The 14,028-nt window shown below is 47.4% G+C and overlaps 2 protein-coding genes across 7 annotated transcripts in view; one reads left to right on the top strand and one right to left on the bottom strand.

Moving 5' to 3' along the window:
- Window positions 1-10: 10 nt before the first annotated feature.
- Window positions 11-2,736, top strand: LOC100113538 (acyl-protein thioesterase 2). Its single transcript, XM_001599024.6, has 8 exons — window positions 11-374; window positions 727-797; window positions 1,368-1,399; window positions 1,479-1,544; window positions 1,623-1,670; window positions 1,747-1,993; window positions 2,068-2,232; window positions 2,308-2,736. The coding sequence occupies exons 1-8, from the start codon at window positions 359-361 to the stop codon at window positions 2,353-2,355; spliced, it is 693 nt and encodes a 230-aa protein (XP_001599074.2). The 5' UTR covers window positions 11-358; the 3' UTR covers window positions 2,356-2,736.
- Window positions 2,737-2,790: 54 nt separating this feature from the next.
- LOC100114399 (myosin-G heavy chain) overlaps window positions 2,791-14,028 on the bottom strand; it is a 75,651-nt gene continuing 64,413 nt past the window's right edge. For 5 of the 6 annotated variants that reach the window (XM_031929407.1, XM_031929406.1, XM_031929408.1 and 2 more), the window contains 5 exons: window positions 6,959-7,423; window positions 6,661-6,867; window positions 6,207-6,391; window positions 5,599-6,117; window positions 2,791-5,525 (listed from right to left, as the gene is read on the bottom strand). In XM_031929407.1, coding sequence (XP_031785267.1) covers window positions 4,398-5,525; window positions 5,599-6,117; window positions 6,207-6,391; window positions 6,661-6,867; window positions 6,959-7,423 — 2,504 coding nt within the window. In that variant the 3' untranslated portion in view covers window positions 2,791-4,397. The remainder of the gene's footprint in view (window positions 5,526-5,598; window positions 6,118-6,206; window positions 6,392-6,660; window positions 6,868-6,958; window positions 7,424-14,028) is intronic. The other variant, XM_031929405.1, reaches the window with a different exon arrangement.

Genomic DNA, 14,028 nt, shown 5'->3' with positions numbered 1-14,028 from the left:
TTGCGATTATAAAAAAAATAATCACGTGATCGATCTAGCAGACGACGCGATTTCAGCGACAATTGTTACGTGAAATCCTATATACCTTTACAAATTTCTTGTAGAACAACAAAGTTCGTGGACGGCATGTGAAAGCTATAATGAAGGAATTTGCCGTAAGATTCGTGCTATGTAGATATAATATAATAGATATAGCTCAAGTTTGAAGATCGTTGATTTTGATGACAAAACAAGTTGGAAAATCACCGCATCCAAGTCGCAGTACCAATCGAAATTCGTCCGAGACCCGAGTAAATGAGAAATTCAAAAAGAAGGACTTATTTCTTTTATTTTCTGAGCTCCGAAAAAGTTTGCGTCCATGGGCAATTCACAAGGTTTGTGTAACATCGCTGAATAACTGCTCCTATAACATGTATGTACCTATAAGATATGGCTGGATAAAAAAAGTGTCAAAAAGAAATTAGAGGTCAATTTGAGCTATAGATAATTTAGGATATATAGTAATAATGTTTGATGCATTTTCACGAGACTGCGCTGAACCGTGTGTAGTGAAATCTGGAAGATGATATATGCGCATGCACGATATGAATTGTCCCTCCCCTCTACTCTTGTAGAGAGCAATTCAGCCCACACTGAGCGGAGGCAGTCGTTTCTCCGCACAATTTTAACCCTTTGACAGAGAGATCTAAAACACATAGTGATTTTCGTGTGATATATTCTGTGCAGTACGAAAAAAGAAGCAGACAGCTATGACGAGTCCCGTGGTGATCGCAGCCACCGCAAGGCATACGGCCACGGTGAGTAAAACACATCTCCAATTAGCGACGATCCGGGTGACTTTTTGGTTATGTTCTCGGTCTGCTACTCTCGAACATCTTTGTTGACTATGATGAGATAAAATTTAAGTCAATTAAGTATTACTTACACAACGCATTCGATGTAGTTTGCATAATGACGGCTTAGGCCGATCGATTATTTTCTGTTTATCTATTTGTGATAATTTTTGCTTAGCTTTATCTTAGATTCATACCTATAGTTTACTTTGAATTTAGAAATTTTCATATAATTTAAGTGGAATATGATATTTCAAAGATTGGCCTTTAAGGAAGAATTCAAAAATAAGCTCCAGATTTTTCTAGAGAATACCTTCTAAAGTAATTTTCTTTGCAGTAATATGTGATTCAAATCATAACATGTTGATCATTAATGATTCAGCAAGTATAGAATAATTAAACCCTATAATGGCCTTTGGATTAGCTCAAGCAAGCCCCATTTGCAAATTGTAGTCCAAACATACGACTTTGATGGTTGTATTGCATGCGTTATTTTTTGTATATAAATATGTATCATTATTATTATAATTTCAGTTAATTTTTTTCCATGGACTCGGTGACACAGGGTAAGAACATTCTACATACCTAGTTTGTCACTAAATATTTTGACTTTACTTTTATACAATTGTCATTTGAAATTTCCAGACATGGATGGGCTAGTTCCTTGGGTTCCTTGAGGGCGCCGCATGTTAAAGTTATTTGTCCAACTGCGTAAGTTTAAAATGTTCTATATTTAGTGATTAACATTATATCACTATCGCATAATCATAAATTGCGTATCCATTTCAGTCCAACAATGCCTGTTACTTTGAACGCAGGATTTAGGATGCCATCCTGGTAAGACATATTTGTTCATTCATGCTTCTGAGTGAGCCTATGCGATACATTTTTCAAACTTTTGTTTTAAATCTAGGTTTGATCTGAGATCATTAGATGCAAGTGGACCAGAAGATGAAGAAGGTATAAGAAGGGCTGCTGAAACTGTACATTCCATGATTGCACAAGAAGTTGCAGCTGGAATTCCTACAGAAAGGATTGTTCTTGGAGGTTTTAGTCAAGGCGGAGCATTAGCTCTCTTTAGTGCTCTTACATTTCCTCAACCATTAGCTGGAGTTGTAGCATTATCAACTTGGCTTCCATTGCATCAAAAATTTCCAGCAGTAAATATACAAACAATTCAAATGTTCTAAATATAATTTAAATGAATTACAAGATCAATTTTTTTGTATTTTAGGAAGCTGTAGGCAATAAAAATATACCTGTTCTACAGTGTCATGGTGACTGTGATCCCATTGTCCCATACAAATGGGGTCAAGCCACTGCAACTTTACTTAAACAATTCATGACTAACACCGAGTTTAAAACTTACCGAGGAGTGATGCATGCATCGTGTGACGAGGTAAGAGTCTTGTCTAAAGTCATTAAATTAGAAATTTCATTTGAGTCAAACTATTAAGGAATATTTCTATTGCAGGAATTGCGCGACATAAAGGATTTTATTGAGAAATTGTTGAAACCTTAATAGAAAAAGTTAAAAAATAAATAATTTAATCGCTTCCCTAATAAATCCAGTCGATTCCAGAACAAGATGATTCCAGAATTATTCTACTTCCAATTTTAGCAAACAATCAAGTTGAGCAACATAGATGAATATTTCATCGACTTAAAAAGATGCGAGCTAGAAATGAGCAGTAAAAGAACTTTCTATTAAAGTGTTTTATCATTGTCCTGCTCTAAAAATCAATTTCCATTAATGTGTATGTTAAAACACACAATTGCTGTTATTAGCAGTAGATAGAAATTAATTTATTTCTAGACAAACTACTTACTGTATTGTAATATTTTGTAATGGCAAAATATTTTTGCATTTCAGGATGAATAATAAGTTACTCTAAATCTTATACATCTTTTTTTGTCAGTTGACTCGCACCAAGGTTCTGAAAAAACAAAACAACTGTTATGGTATAATTTTTGACTTTTATTATTGCGGTCCTCGTTACATCCGTAAGACAATAACATCGTACAATTTTATATTCTACAAGTTAGTTTTGATGAAAAAGATGCTGTGCGTCTACAGCTCGCGCCTGTAACACGATCTAACATGCGCAAAACATTATTATTGGTTAATCGCTGATGCATATTATAAATGTACAAAGCTCACGATCTTGCGCTCTTAAGGTAGGACTAGGATCGTACGTTTTCGTGAGTTGTATATTTCCCAAAAGATATTCTCTCAAACGCTTAAAAATTTACTACAAAAAGGATATTTTGCTCGGTACTTTCTATAAAATTCAATCACAACAATGTTAGCTCATAAACTCTTTTCCTAAAAAATTTCATTCTAAACTCTTTACCCTTTTTTGTTTTCCTAAAATAAGGTCGGCGAGGTGTACATAGTATAATAATCTATAATATAATTGTACAAAAGCTTCTATTCTGTAAAAATGTAAATCAATGTCCAGTCCTTCCCTTATAAGTATCTGATGCGCTCTCTTATTTATTACTCTTACTTTTTTTTCTGCACCTACGGCTAGTGTTATGTTTATTATTATTAACGACGGTCTTTTTGTAAAATTGGCGTTTCAGTTTAACGGACTTGGACTTAAACTCGTTGTGCGAAACGCTTAAGGCGATCGATTAAGTTCTACGGTTTTGGCACTTGGAAAATACATATGAAATTGCACTAGTGGTACAGTACGGGCCACCTGCGCTACGAATTAGCCGATCGCGTTTCTTACATTTATCATGTTTCATTTATCTAGGTTTATTAAATTCATTTTCTAGTCTCCATTTTTTTAAAAGTCTTCAATAACTTGCTTGGGAACATCTCGATAATATTTTCTTTATATAATATATAATGAGTCGTGAATGCGTACATACGTCGTTTACAAAGAACAACAAATCTCCTAATAACAAAAGTAAAGTTCGCTTTGGCAATTCGCTTTCGCGGGGTAAAGCGATGCAAAACTGCGGGTGACGGCGCAGAATTGTACGGATAATCGGACGAATTCGACCAAACGTATAAGGGATATTGCTCTCAAGCAAGTGGAACGTAAAGTGTCAACAATCGAAAACATCATTTAATAATTTAAGGCCATTGTTCATTATTAATTTCTTATTGATTGATAAGTTATCCTTTATCTAGACAGGTAGAAATGCGTCGGAAAAAATAAATGATGTGATTTAGAAAGTTTTCATCGCAAAAATATGCCCAGGATGAATCCCAGACGCGAGTCTCTCTATCTTATAGTATACGTGATCAACTGAAAAAGTTAACGAACGCATGCAATGAATCGCTGACGAGTCTTAAACGAATAGCAAAAATCTCTACTCATTTGCAATTATTATCGTCGACGGTAAGCTCGCGAGTTTATAACTTCTACTTTATGTATATATTTTACATGTGTGTGTATAATATACTGGGTAATAGATATTTCAAAAGAGGGGGAATTCTAAAAAAAGGCAGTGGACTGGGGGGGGGGGGGGGTGGCGACAACGTTCGTTTATTTTTTGGATAGAAAGGGTAGGAATGGAAAAGAAGAAAAGCTGTAGTCGTGGCAGTGTTTAAACTAGGCCAAAATCCGTATGGACAGTGACGTCGCAATTATTGGGTTTCTCGGCAGCAGCCATGTTGACTTCGACGAGGGTGTCGACGCTGTTGAGAGGGCAGCCTTTGAGGATCTTCTGGGCGGCGAGGCTCGTGAATTGCACTTGCATGTCGCTAAGACTAGGATAGGAGTAGAGTTCGGCCCGGCTGGCCGTCTTCTCGAGGTTCGGCTCGGAGCCCTGGGCCGCGGCGCGCTGCTGTTTCGCCGCCTCGTAGGACTTTTCAATGTAGACGTTGTTGAACGAGCCGCCAAAGCCGTCGTAAGACTTGGTAGGCGAGGGCGGGTTCGAGGAGACGTTGTTCTTCGAGCCAGGTCGCAGAAGGTTGCGATAGCTCAACGCGTCTTTGGACAGCGAGAGACTGAGCTTGCGCGAGTTGTTCATCGCGTCGTTGCTCTCTTTGCTCGAGCCGTCGATCAGGTGAGCCTGGCTGTTGTTCAGTCGGTTATTCGTCAGCTTGAGCTTGTTGGACAGCTGGTCCTCCTGGTCCGCGGATAACTTGGGCTTGTTTTCCTTGTCCGATTCGCAGAGCAGCGGCTGCTTGATAGTCTCCTTACTGCTGGCGTAGAGCGAGGACGGTCGCTCGGGTTTGCTCTGCTGCTGCTCGGTCTTCTTATTGCAGACGAACTGCTCCTTCTCCTGCTTCTCCTGTTTCTCCTGCTTCTCTTGCTTCTCGGGCTTGTCGGTCGAGTCTTTCTCCTGGCAGCAGTTCTTGCCCGTGCCGTTCTCGAAGGTGATGACGGAGCGCATGGGCGAGTTGTTTTGGTGCACGTAGATCTTGGTGCCGGGCGAGCCGGAAATGGTCGTCGTGCTCAAGGAGTTCGAGGCGAGAGTGACGCTGCTCTGAACGCTGCTGGTGGCGCGCTGCTCCTGCGAGGGGCTCAGGTTCGTCGAGACCTGCAGGGTGATGGAATTCTGGGCCTCCTGCAGTGGCGTCAGTGCTCCCTGCTGGATGACCTTGAGCGGCGAGGAGTTGGCCGAGAAGCTCGAGGTCTTGAGCGGCGAAGAGGAGGAGGACAGTCGACTGCTGGAGGTCGACTTGCCGCTCGAGTGGCTCGAGTGGTTCGAGGAGGACTTTTGCAGCACCTGCGGCGGAAAGACGATTCGTCAGAAGGCAGAGGATGATAAGACGCGAGGAGGAGGAAATCGAATACGATACCTTGTGCTGCGGCGAGCTGCTGGCGGATTTGCTGCCGCTAGTGGACAGGTCGTGGCTGGGTCTCCTGGACGAGTGTCTGGAGCTCTGGAGTCGGCTGCCAAAGTGGCTGGAGGTCTTGGCGGGGCTGGCGCTGTTGCTGATCTCTCGGTTGATGTTGTTGTTGTTGTTGTTGTTGTTGTTGTTGTTGTTGACCGCTCGGACGGAGCCGGAGCTGCCGCCGCTTCGGCTGGGCGACGAGTTGGCCGAGTTCTTGCCGTTGCTGGGAGGCTGGCCGTTGCTCGAGGGCACGACCGAGGCCCTGGAGGTGCACCTGCTGAGGCTCGAGCACTTGGAGCGCGGCAGGGTCGAGCAGGGCGATCGGTGCCTCCTCGAGCTCCGGGGCGTCGAGTTGGCCAGCAGACTCGAGGAGTCGCCGCTGGGCTGGCGGCGGTGCCTGCGCGGCAGCGTGGCCGAGCGCACCGAGCTCGAGTCGTCCCACACTTGAAAGCTGGCCTGCGACTGGCCCAGACCCTCCGCCATCTGCGCGAGCGAGCGATTCGTTAGATCGACGACGTTGGAAGTGTGTGAGGGAGACAGAGAGTCGGCTACATTTATAAGAAATAGCTTACCGAGGGACTGGCGGCCCTGGTCTGCGTGGCGACGCTGTGAAGATGAACGACCCGGGGATTGAACCACTCGGTCGGCGGATACTGCGCGCTGAACGTGCCCATGAGAGGCGCTCCCTTTCTCCGCGTGCTGCGTCGGAAGAGTCGTGACAGCAGGCCTATTTTTTCTGAAAGTATAGCGGACAAGCCTGGCGTGAGTGCGGGGACGGGTTGAGTTATCGACACTATGCAAGTACGCTATATGTGTGCGAGGGGGAGAAGGGATTGTTGCTGTGATGATGGAGGTTTGACTATATTTCTTTTTTTCTGTGAAAGTGACCGTCACCAGGCGAAAAAGCAGCCGGTGTGCGTTGTGAGCTATACGTATAACGTTATGCGTGCATATGCGTTAATGCGAGAGTGGAAAAGTTAGAATTCGGCAGCAAGAAACCCTTCTCCCTCTGGCGGGACGACTCACTCGTCGGACTGTGGGGTGCACTGTCGGTGCTGGCGTACTCGGCGCTCGAGGAGGTGTCGCTCCTCTCGGGCCTCCTCGGTAGCGACCTCGAACTTCCGCTTCGATGAAGACGCCTGGCCGAACCCCAGAGGCGCAGGGAATGCCTCCTCTCCAGTCGGCCCGGCACTGACCGGCATCGAGCGAACAGGACTTTGTCGTTTGGATTGCCTGCGGAGAGAAAGAGAGAGAGAGAGAGAGGAATGAAATTTCAACCCAACAGCGGGCTCAAACCCATGCCGTAATTAGCGTAACAGCTCACCTCCGCAGATGACATCGGCGAGGTTCGTCTGGACGGCCTGGTGCGTGACGTCGCCGTCCCTGAGCGTGAGCATCTCGCCGTGAACGAGGGCCATGGCCTCGTCGTTGCTCATGAGCATACCGGCCTGAGCTGACCTCCCGGAGGACATCTCGCGGGAGGTCCGCCTGTCACCTGTGCGGCTCGAGTCGCGCCTCAGCCGCCTCGTCTCCGGGGTGACGACGAAGTAGCCCTGGGCCGTGTGGTAGATCTTGCGCTCCTGCATGAGCTTGGCCAGGGCGTCGTAGACGAGCTCGCGGGACGGGCGCTGCATCGCCGGGAAGGCGTTCTTCAGGGCGGAGCGCAACGTGTCGAGAGTGGCGGCTTGCCGCTGCGACGTCAGCTCCAGGATGGCCCAGCACAGGGCCTCGGGCAGCGGCGTGAACTGACCCTGGGCGACCGGCGCGACCAGGCAGTCCTCGATGTCCCCTGCAACGAATCAAGTTTTTATTTTCTGCTTTAGTCTGAAAGAGCTTCTAAAAAAGCTGTGTTCATTCGACTGTAATCATATTCTCGCGTGCGCGCGACATAAAAAAATGCGAAAATTTGCCGCCGCTACGTGCGCTGAATATGCCCACTAACGACTATGGTTATTCATCATCACCTCCTTAGGGGAATTCATATATACTTTATGTAATAACTTCCTCGACACTTTTTGGAGATAAACAATTTCATCGGAGCAAAAGCAGAGCGGTATTATCATTATTATTATTATTATTACTATTATGCAGAACGCGAGGGAGGTGAAAGCCGGCGCGCGTTATATCGATCGACCGCAGCGCAGAGTTTGTATTACACGCGTGCGCGGCTGTAATTAAAGTATGGACGCATGACTGCGAATAAATTTTTTTTCGGCAGTCGCGGCTTAGCCGCACTGCAGCAGTACCGTATAGTATATACTATAGAGGGGAGGGGGGGGGGGTCGGTTATAGATACGCATAGCTGTATGCCTGTACGTTGATGGGAGAGAGAGAGAGAGAGAGAGAGAGAGAGAGAGAGAGAGAGAGAGTCGAGCGCGCGGCAGATGGCCCCTTCGAGAACATGTGCGTGTAGGTATTACGGCAGCGGAGACGGATTTTATTGGATGATGTATCTTATAGCGAGAGCTGCGACATCTTTTATTGCAGCGAAGTAAAAGCACGACAACTGTGTTTAAAAAAACAATCGGATATAAGCGAGTACATGGAAATGCCTCTAAATCATTGTGTGCATTCTTCGCGCTCATTTGCGAATTCAAGCGAATTCAAGCGAATTTCGCATAGATTATGCTTCACCGCGCGTCAAGCGTGAAATTTACCGTGATTTGTGTATAAGAGAATTCAACCGATGGAAAGTATAATAGCAAAATTTATTGGCGATTAGCACACTTTTCGGTGAAAATTTCAGACTGCAACTCCGCGCGAAGGAAGGAAAAGCACGTATAATATGATTGAATTTTCCTACACCGTATATACAGTCTCGGTCAACGAACGGGTCTTCCCCCGAAAATTCTTCCACCCAAGGACGTCCACCCTCGTCTCCCTGTTATATATTTATATACGCCTCTCCCCCTTTTAATCTCGTCGACTGCGATGCTCATGACGTCCGACCGCATATGGATCTCTCGACCTTCGGGCCTATCCCTTTCATTGCTCGTATATTATAATCCCTTCGGTACACAAGCGCAGCGCTTTTTTCGCTATACTGCGAGGGGGGAGATTACTGCACTCGGCGCTCGGAAACGCGATTATATTTCAGCTTTCAGCAATTCGCCGAAGCTTTCCAGGTCACTGTAATAATAATAATACACGTACGTACACGAGAGAAATGTTTAAAAACACACGCACATATAACTCTTTAAGCGCGAGCTGCAGCTGCCAAGAGCGTGAAGAAGAAGACTCTAGCTGGCTATACATATACAAGAAAAGAAGGAGCTGGGCATAGACCGCAGCAGGTATGCGGCGAGCGCAAGTCGTAACTCAAAGCGCTACAACCGATAAATACTTCCAAGCCCAACTGGCCCAAAGAAGGTCGTCGTCTGCGTACTATTTCCTATTCATTGCGTGCGGCGTTATGCCTCGGCTATAGCTATGCGTAAGTCGTATTTCACGGCAGCGCACTTTTCGCCAGCAGCAGACTCGTCTCGCGCGCGAGACGCGAGAATGCACCGAGGAGGGACAGCAGACTATTCTCAACCAAGCGCGAATCACATATAGGCACGTCCACCCTCATAAATATAGACTATATACATAATACGCAATTATGTATCGGGACGAGTGGGATCACTGCAGGCTAGTTTGGAGCTTCGAGCGTGCGAAAAAGCGCGAGATCGGGGAGGAGGATACGCTCGTAAAGCCGTATAGCGAGCGCGCACCTGTCTCTCTCTCTCTCTCTCTCTCTCTTTCTCTCTCTCTCTCTCTCTCTCTCGCGCGCGCGCGCTTCCTTTTTAAGGGGGTGCAGGAATGCGCGGCTGATTTATACCTGCCGCCAAATAAATGTAAAGAATCGCGCCTAGGCTTCTTTGTTACAGCAGCAGCAGCGGCAGCGAAGAAATCGACGGAGAAATCGTTATTTTCACGCGCGAACGCACTTTCTACGTCCGATTCGTAAATTATGCGTCCGTCATTCGATCGACGGTTCTTTATTATGCACGTATAGAGCTAGTCGCGCGCTGACTTTGAAATAACGCGGCATCACTCGGCCGACCGCACCAAGTATAAGACATTTGTCCGTTCAGTGACTTACGGCATCGATGCGTTCTCCCGATCCTGCCAATCTTGTCGGCCGCGGACATATGCTGTGTATTCGAATATTTCTAATTGAACTAATACGCACATTTGCACACACCGAGCCGTTATGGAGACGCGTCTCTCTCCGCGCAAAGTTCGAGTGCTCCTTATTCCAACGATTTTCCCAAACAATTCCGCTTAAACATATATATAGCTGCACATTATACACAGAGAGTCGCGCGCGTTATCTGCCGGCGATCTCGGAGTAGCCGCGAGCGCGAGAGATGGTGATCTCGCTCTGAAACACACTCTGTCGTGCGCCAACATACATCGGATCGCATTATGCGCGCGCGCGCGGGCCGAGAGTTTGTGCTTCTCTTTTGTCGGCGAGCGTCGCTATTAGGCGTTCCGAAAAATGAGAGCTGCACGCGCCGCAGGGAAATTGCTCGCGCTCTCTCGCTGTAGCGAGAAAGTGTGCAATGAAATGTGTCGTAATGCACATCATCTCCGCTCTGTGTACTCTCTTTCCCGCACTTGCTTTTTTATGTCATTACTCGGCTGTTTTTCTTTTCGAGAGCTTAATTCCATAGCATTTCCTCCGCGCGTGTCGCGCAACGATTATAGATCCGCAGTCGTCGCTTTTCCAGGTACGCTACTGCGTATACGAAATATAATATGGAACACGCAATCCGGGGACGTTGCGTAAAGAGAGAGAAAGAGAGAGAAAGAGAGAGAAAGAGAGAGAAAGAGAGAGAGGGAGAGTGATTATCTCGTTGCTAAACAATCGGCGTTTATACACAAAATCACGAGTGAGCTGAGGACGGCGGTATATAGGTGCGAGAATCAGCTCTCACGCTGATACTTGGCTTATAGGCGCAAGTCTCGTTTATACTCTTGCACCGGATGATCCCAAGCGAGCCTCTCCGACACGATCGAAGCGTCCGATAATACATACTGCGCACATGCAGTCTGCACCGCACCGCCGACGAACTGCTGCTACTTGGTCGATCGGCCTTTCTGCTGCAAGTCTCTGCGGCATAAGCTGCTATATCGCTCGGCTCAATCTTCGTTCTTTTTTTATTTTAACGCCGCGCGATGCCGTCCAATCCAAAACTGACGAAAATAAGTACACCGCGCGAGGCGTGAATTAGCCGCGCGTAATTTCTTAATTTCCTCATAATCGTTAATTAGTCGACGCGAGCGCGCGCGAGAGAGATCGTTTTCGCGTTGATTCTAATTACGAGCAGTGCAGTCCATATATCGGACTATCATTTACCGGCTGTCCGTGTGCGGGGAAACTTTCATCGACGCGCGAGCTACATATTACGAGCGTTCTATCGCTCACCGCCGGCGCACGGGTAAAAGTATATCGCGAGCGAGCGAGAAGTCGATTTTACGAGGCGCGACACACTACTCGTTCAATTCAATCAAGCGACTTTAATATCTTTCGCGCGCGGACAAAAGTATGTATGCCTACACGAATATCCATCGAGGCTTACGCAATCTTCGATCGCGATTGTGCACGTGTACAGCTGGTCTTCCCGTGTAGTTCGAGTTCCGCGAGCCTGCAGCCTATATAGGAGCGGCTAGACACCTGCCTCCTGATACAGGACTATTATTAGCCGGCCTCTATGCAGCTTCGGGCTTTCTATCATTCGCTGGCTTATATATTTTTATATCGTATGTCAGCGCTGCTACGCCTACGCTGCTGCTGCTGCTGCTGCTGCCGATGCCGGTTTTCCGCGGTGAGAGGTAAAAGGCTGCACATTCGCCCACGCTAATTTCGAGAGAGTGAGAGAGCTGTTAGCTGCGCATTTTCGCAATGCGCATGTGTATGTACACATACACGTATAGGAAGAAGGGGGACCCATATAAATTTTGCAGCAGCCGTTTATCGGCTGCATTAGGATAAGCCGCAGCGCATAATTTACCCAATTTAATACACGCGTGCCAATTGTGTGTGTGTGTGTGTGTGTGTGTGTGTGTGTACGCGCGTTACATAAGCGAGGAGCGGAGAAAAACTTGACGACACTGCTGAAGGCGTGGCTTTGCTGGCGCTGATACTGTGCAAAGTGCGAAATCGATTGCTCGGCTGATAGAGATTATATACACACGGTATATGCTTGAAAAGAAGCGGCGAGAAAGAGAGATTCGTATTGGGAAAAAATATGGCACGAGGTTGCCTTTAAGTAGATAATGGCAGTGTTTGGTCAGCCCGGCGCCGCGGCGCCGCGGCGCGCACGTCAGTCAGAGAGGCAGATTTATCACCGACAAGCTTTTAGCATTAAACGCGCGAGTGAGGATGATTATTACAAAGCCATCGCCGAGATAGACCAGACAAATAATATGCTATACTCTCGAGAGCTTGTGAAACGCAGCCAAGCTACATCGCACAGGTATATACAGTAGCCTACAGAATTATGTATTAATCGATATGAGAGGAGAGCAGACACAGAGAGCTGTATCTACACATGTATGAGAGCGAGGGGAAGCTATAGAGTGTACAACGTACACAGTATATATCGGCTGCGCACTTGTATGCGGCGCGTGTATTTCGCGTTGTCGCAAGTGCCGCCTAGAGAGAGAGAGAGAGAGAGAGAGAGAGAGAGAGAGAGTCAATTATATCCGACGAGCTCGCTCGGCTAACGAGACTTCCGCTGGAAATGGTAGTATGCAGCGCAGAGTGTGTGTTGTGCTGTGCTCGTGTGTCGAAAGAGGCGGCGAACAATGAGACTCTCTTCGGGAAATCGCTGCCGAGAGATTTCTGTCCTTCCTCTTCCTCCTCCTCCTGTAGCAGCGGCTTATTACGGGCTTTTCAAAGTGAATTAGCCATCTCTTTTGTTCAAGCGTGTATGTTAAAACTCGGCAAAAGTATGTGTAACTTCGATGTTTACACACACACGTTCGCGCGTAACATTGCGTAAAAGAGGCGCTGCGCGGTGAGAGTTAAGTTCCGATTTGAAATCTTGCAGCGAAAGACCAGCTTAATTCCCGCATTCTTTGTCTCGATGTGTGTTACGCACACAATACGGAGCTCAACGCGTGTCCCGCTCATTTTTCGCTTTACGCGCACACGCTGCACTGCAGCAGAGATAAAACGCTTGCATCATCGCGCGCACAAGGACTCGCGTAGGCACATTGCTGCCTGCTCTTTTTCACTCAGCTGCCCCTCGTGTCACTTTGACTTTTAAGAGCGCAAAAAGTCGCGCGCGTGAGACATAATATTTATGCGGCGATATATGCGCGTGGGCACATGCAGCGGCGTTATCTGTCCGCTGCTCCCACTTGTCAACGTCGTCTCGACGCGCGCGCGCGCGCGCATACTTGGAGCTCTATATACTCAAACCCGCTCTGAGATCGATCCTTCCTCTTTCATAATTAAATTCGCGCGTTGATTTTCGCTGTAGCGGCGCTAAAGAAGCGGGAGCTAAATGCAGCCAATTGCAGGCTTTATGCATCTTCTTCTCCCTCTTCTTCTCCCTCTTCTTCTCCCTCTTCTTCTCGCGCAGCTTTACGACTCGATAATACTCGGAGAAAGTACAGAGCGTAAAGCGCGACTGGTTATATCGGACGAGATGATCCCGCGTCGGCGTCGTCCATTTTCCAATTGCAATGACCGACAGCTCGCGTTCCCGCGAAAAGCACCGCAATGGCGGCGCAGGCGCGTATGTACGTACCTCATTGTGCCGAGAGATCTTGAAAAGCATCTCGCTGCAGCTATACGGAGAGTGCGCTATACCTATACTTAACGCTGCAGCTCGCGATAAGAAAGCAGAGCGCATACACACGCGCCGGCTCCCGACAATGAGCTGCGAAATTTCGCAAACGGTACAACGCGCGCGCGCTACTTCCTTATTACACGCGGTGCCGGCTTTATCATCGTTGTACCATACCGCATGGCTAAAACGGAGAGGAAAAAAAGTGTGCGAAAAGGCCTGCGTTTGGGGGACACATTTTCAGCGGCGGCACAGGCGGCTTGTGACTTGGCTGCAATCGGATCCGGCGATGGCGCCGTCGAGAGAGTGAGAGAGCGAGCTCCGATGGCGCGAAGCAACAAAGCTCTCCGCCGGAGAGTCGAGACCTAGTTACTGTCCTATCGCGACGATCTTCCTATTATATCGCAGCCGCCGCCGCCGCCGGGAGCTCGAGCTCGAGCGCTGAGAACACACTGCAGCTTCTCTTGTCTCCGAGCGAGCGATGCTTACTATTATCCGGAGCGTCGATCGGCTCTATTGCACCTTGATTCTTCGTCTTCTTCTTCGGCGACGATTTTGCGTCGAAGTGAATGGGACGCTGCAGTACTCGACGTGTATCGCGACGAAAGCG

Source organism: Nasonia vitripennis, chromosome 4 (genome assembly GCF_009193385.2).
Source record: "Nasonia vitripennis strain AsymCx chromosome 4, Nvit_psr_1.1, whole genome shotgun sequence".
In the NCBI taxonomy this organism is placed as follows: Eukaryota; Metazoa; Arthropoda; class Insecta; order Hymenoptera; family Pteromalidae; genus Nasonia; species Nasonia vitripennis.
This window is presented reverse-complemented; position numbering and strand designations above follow the sequence as displayed.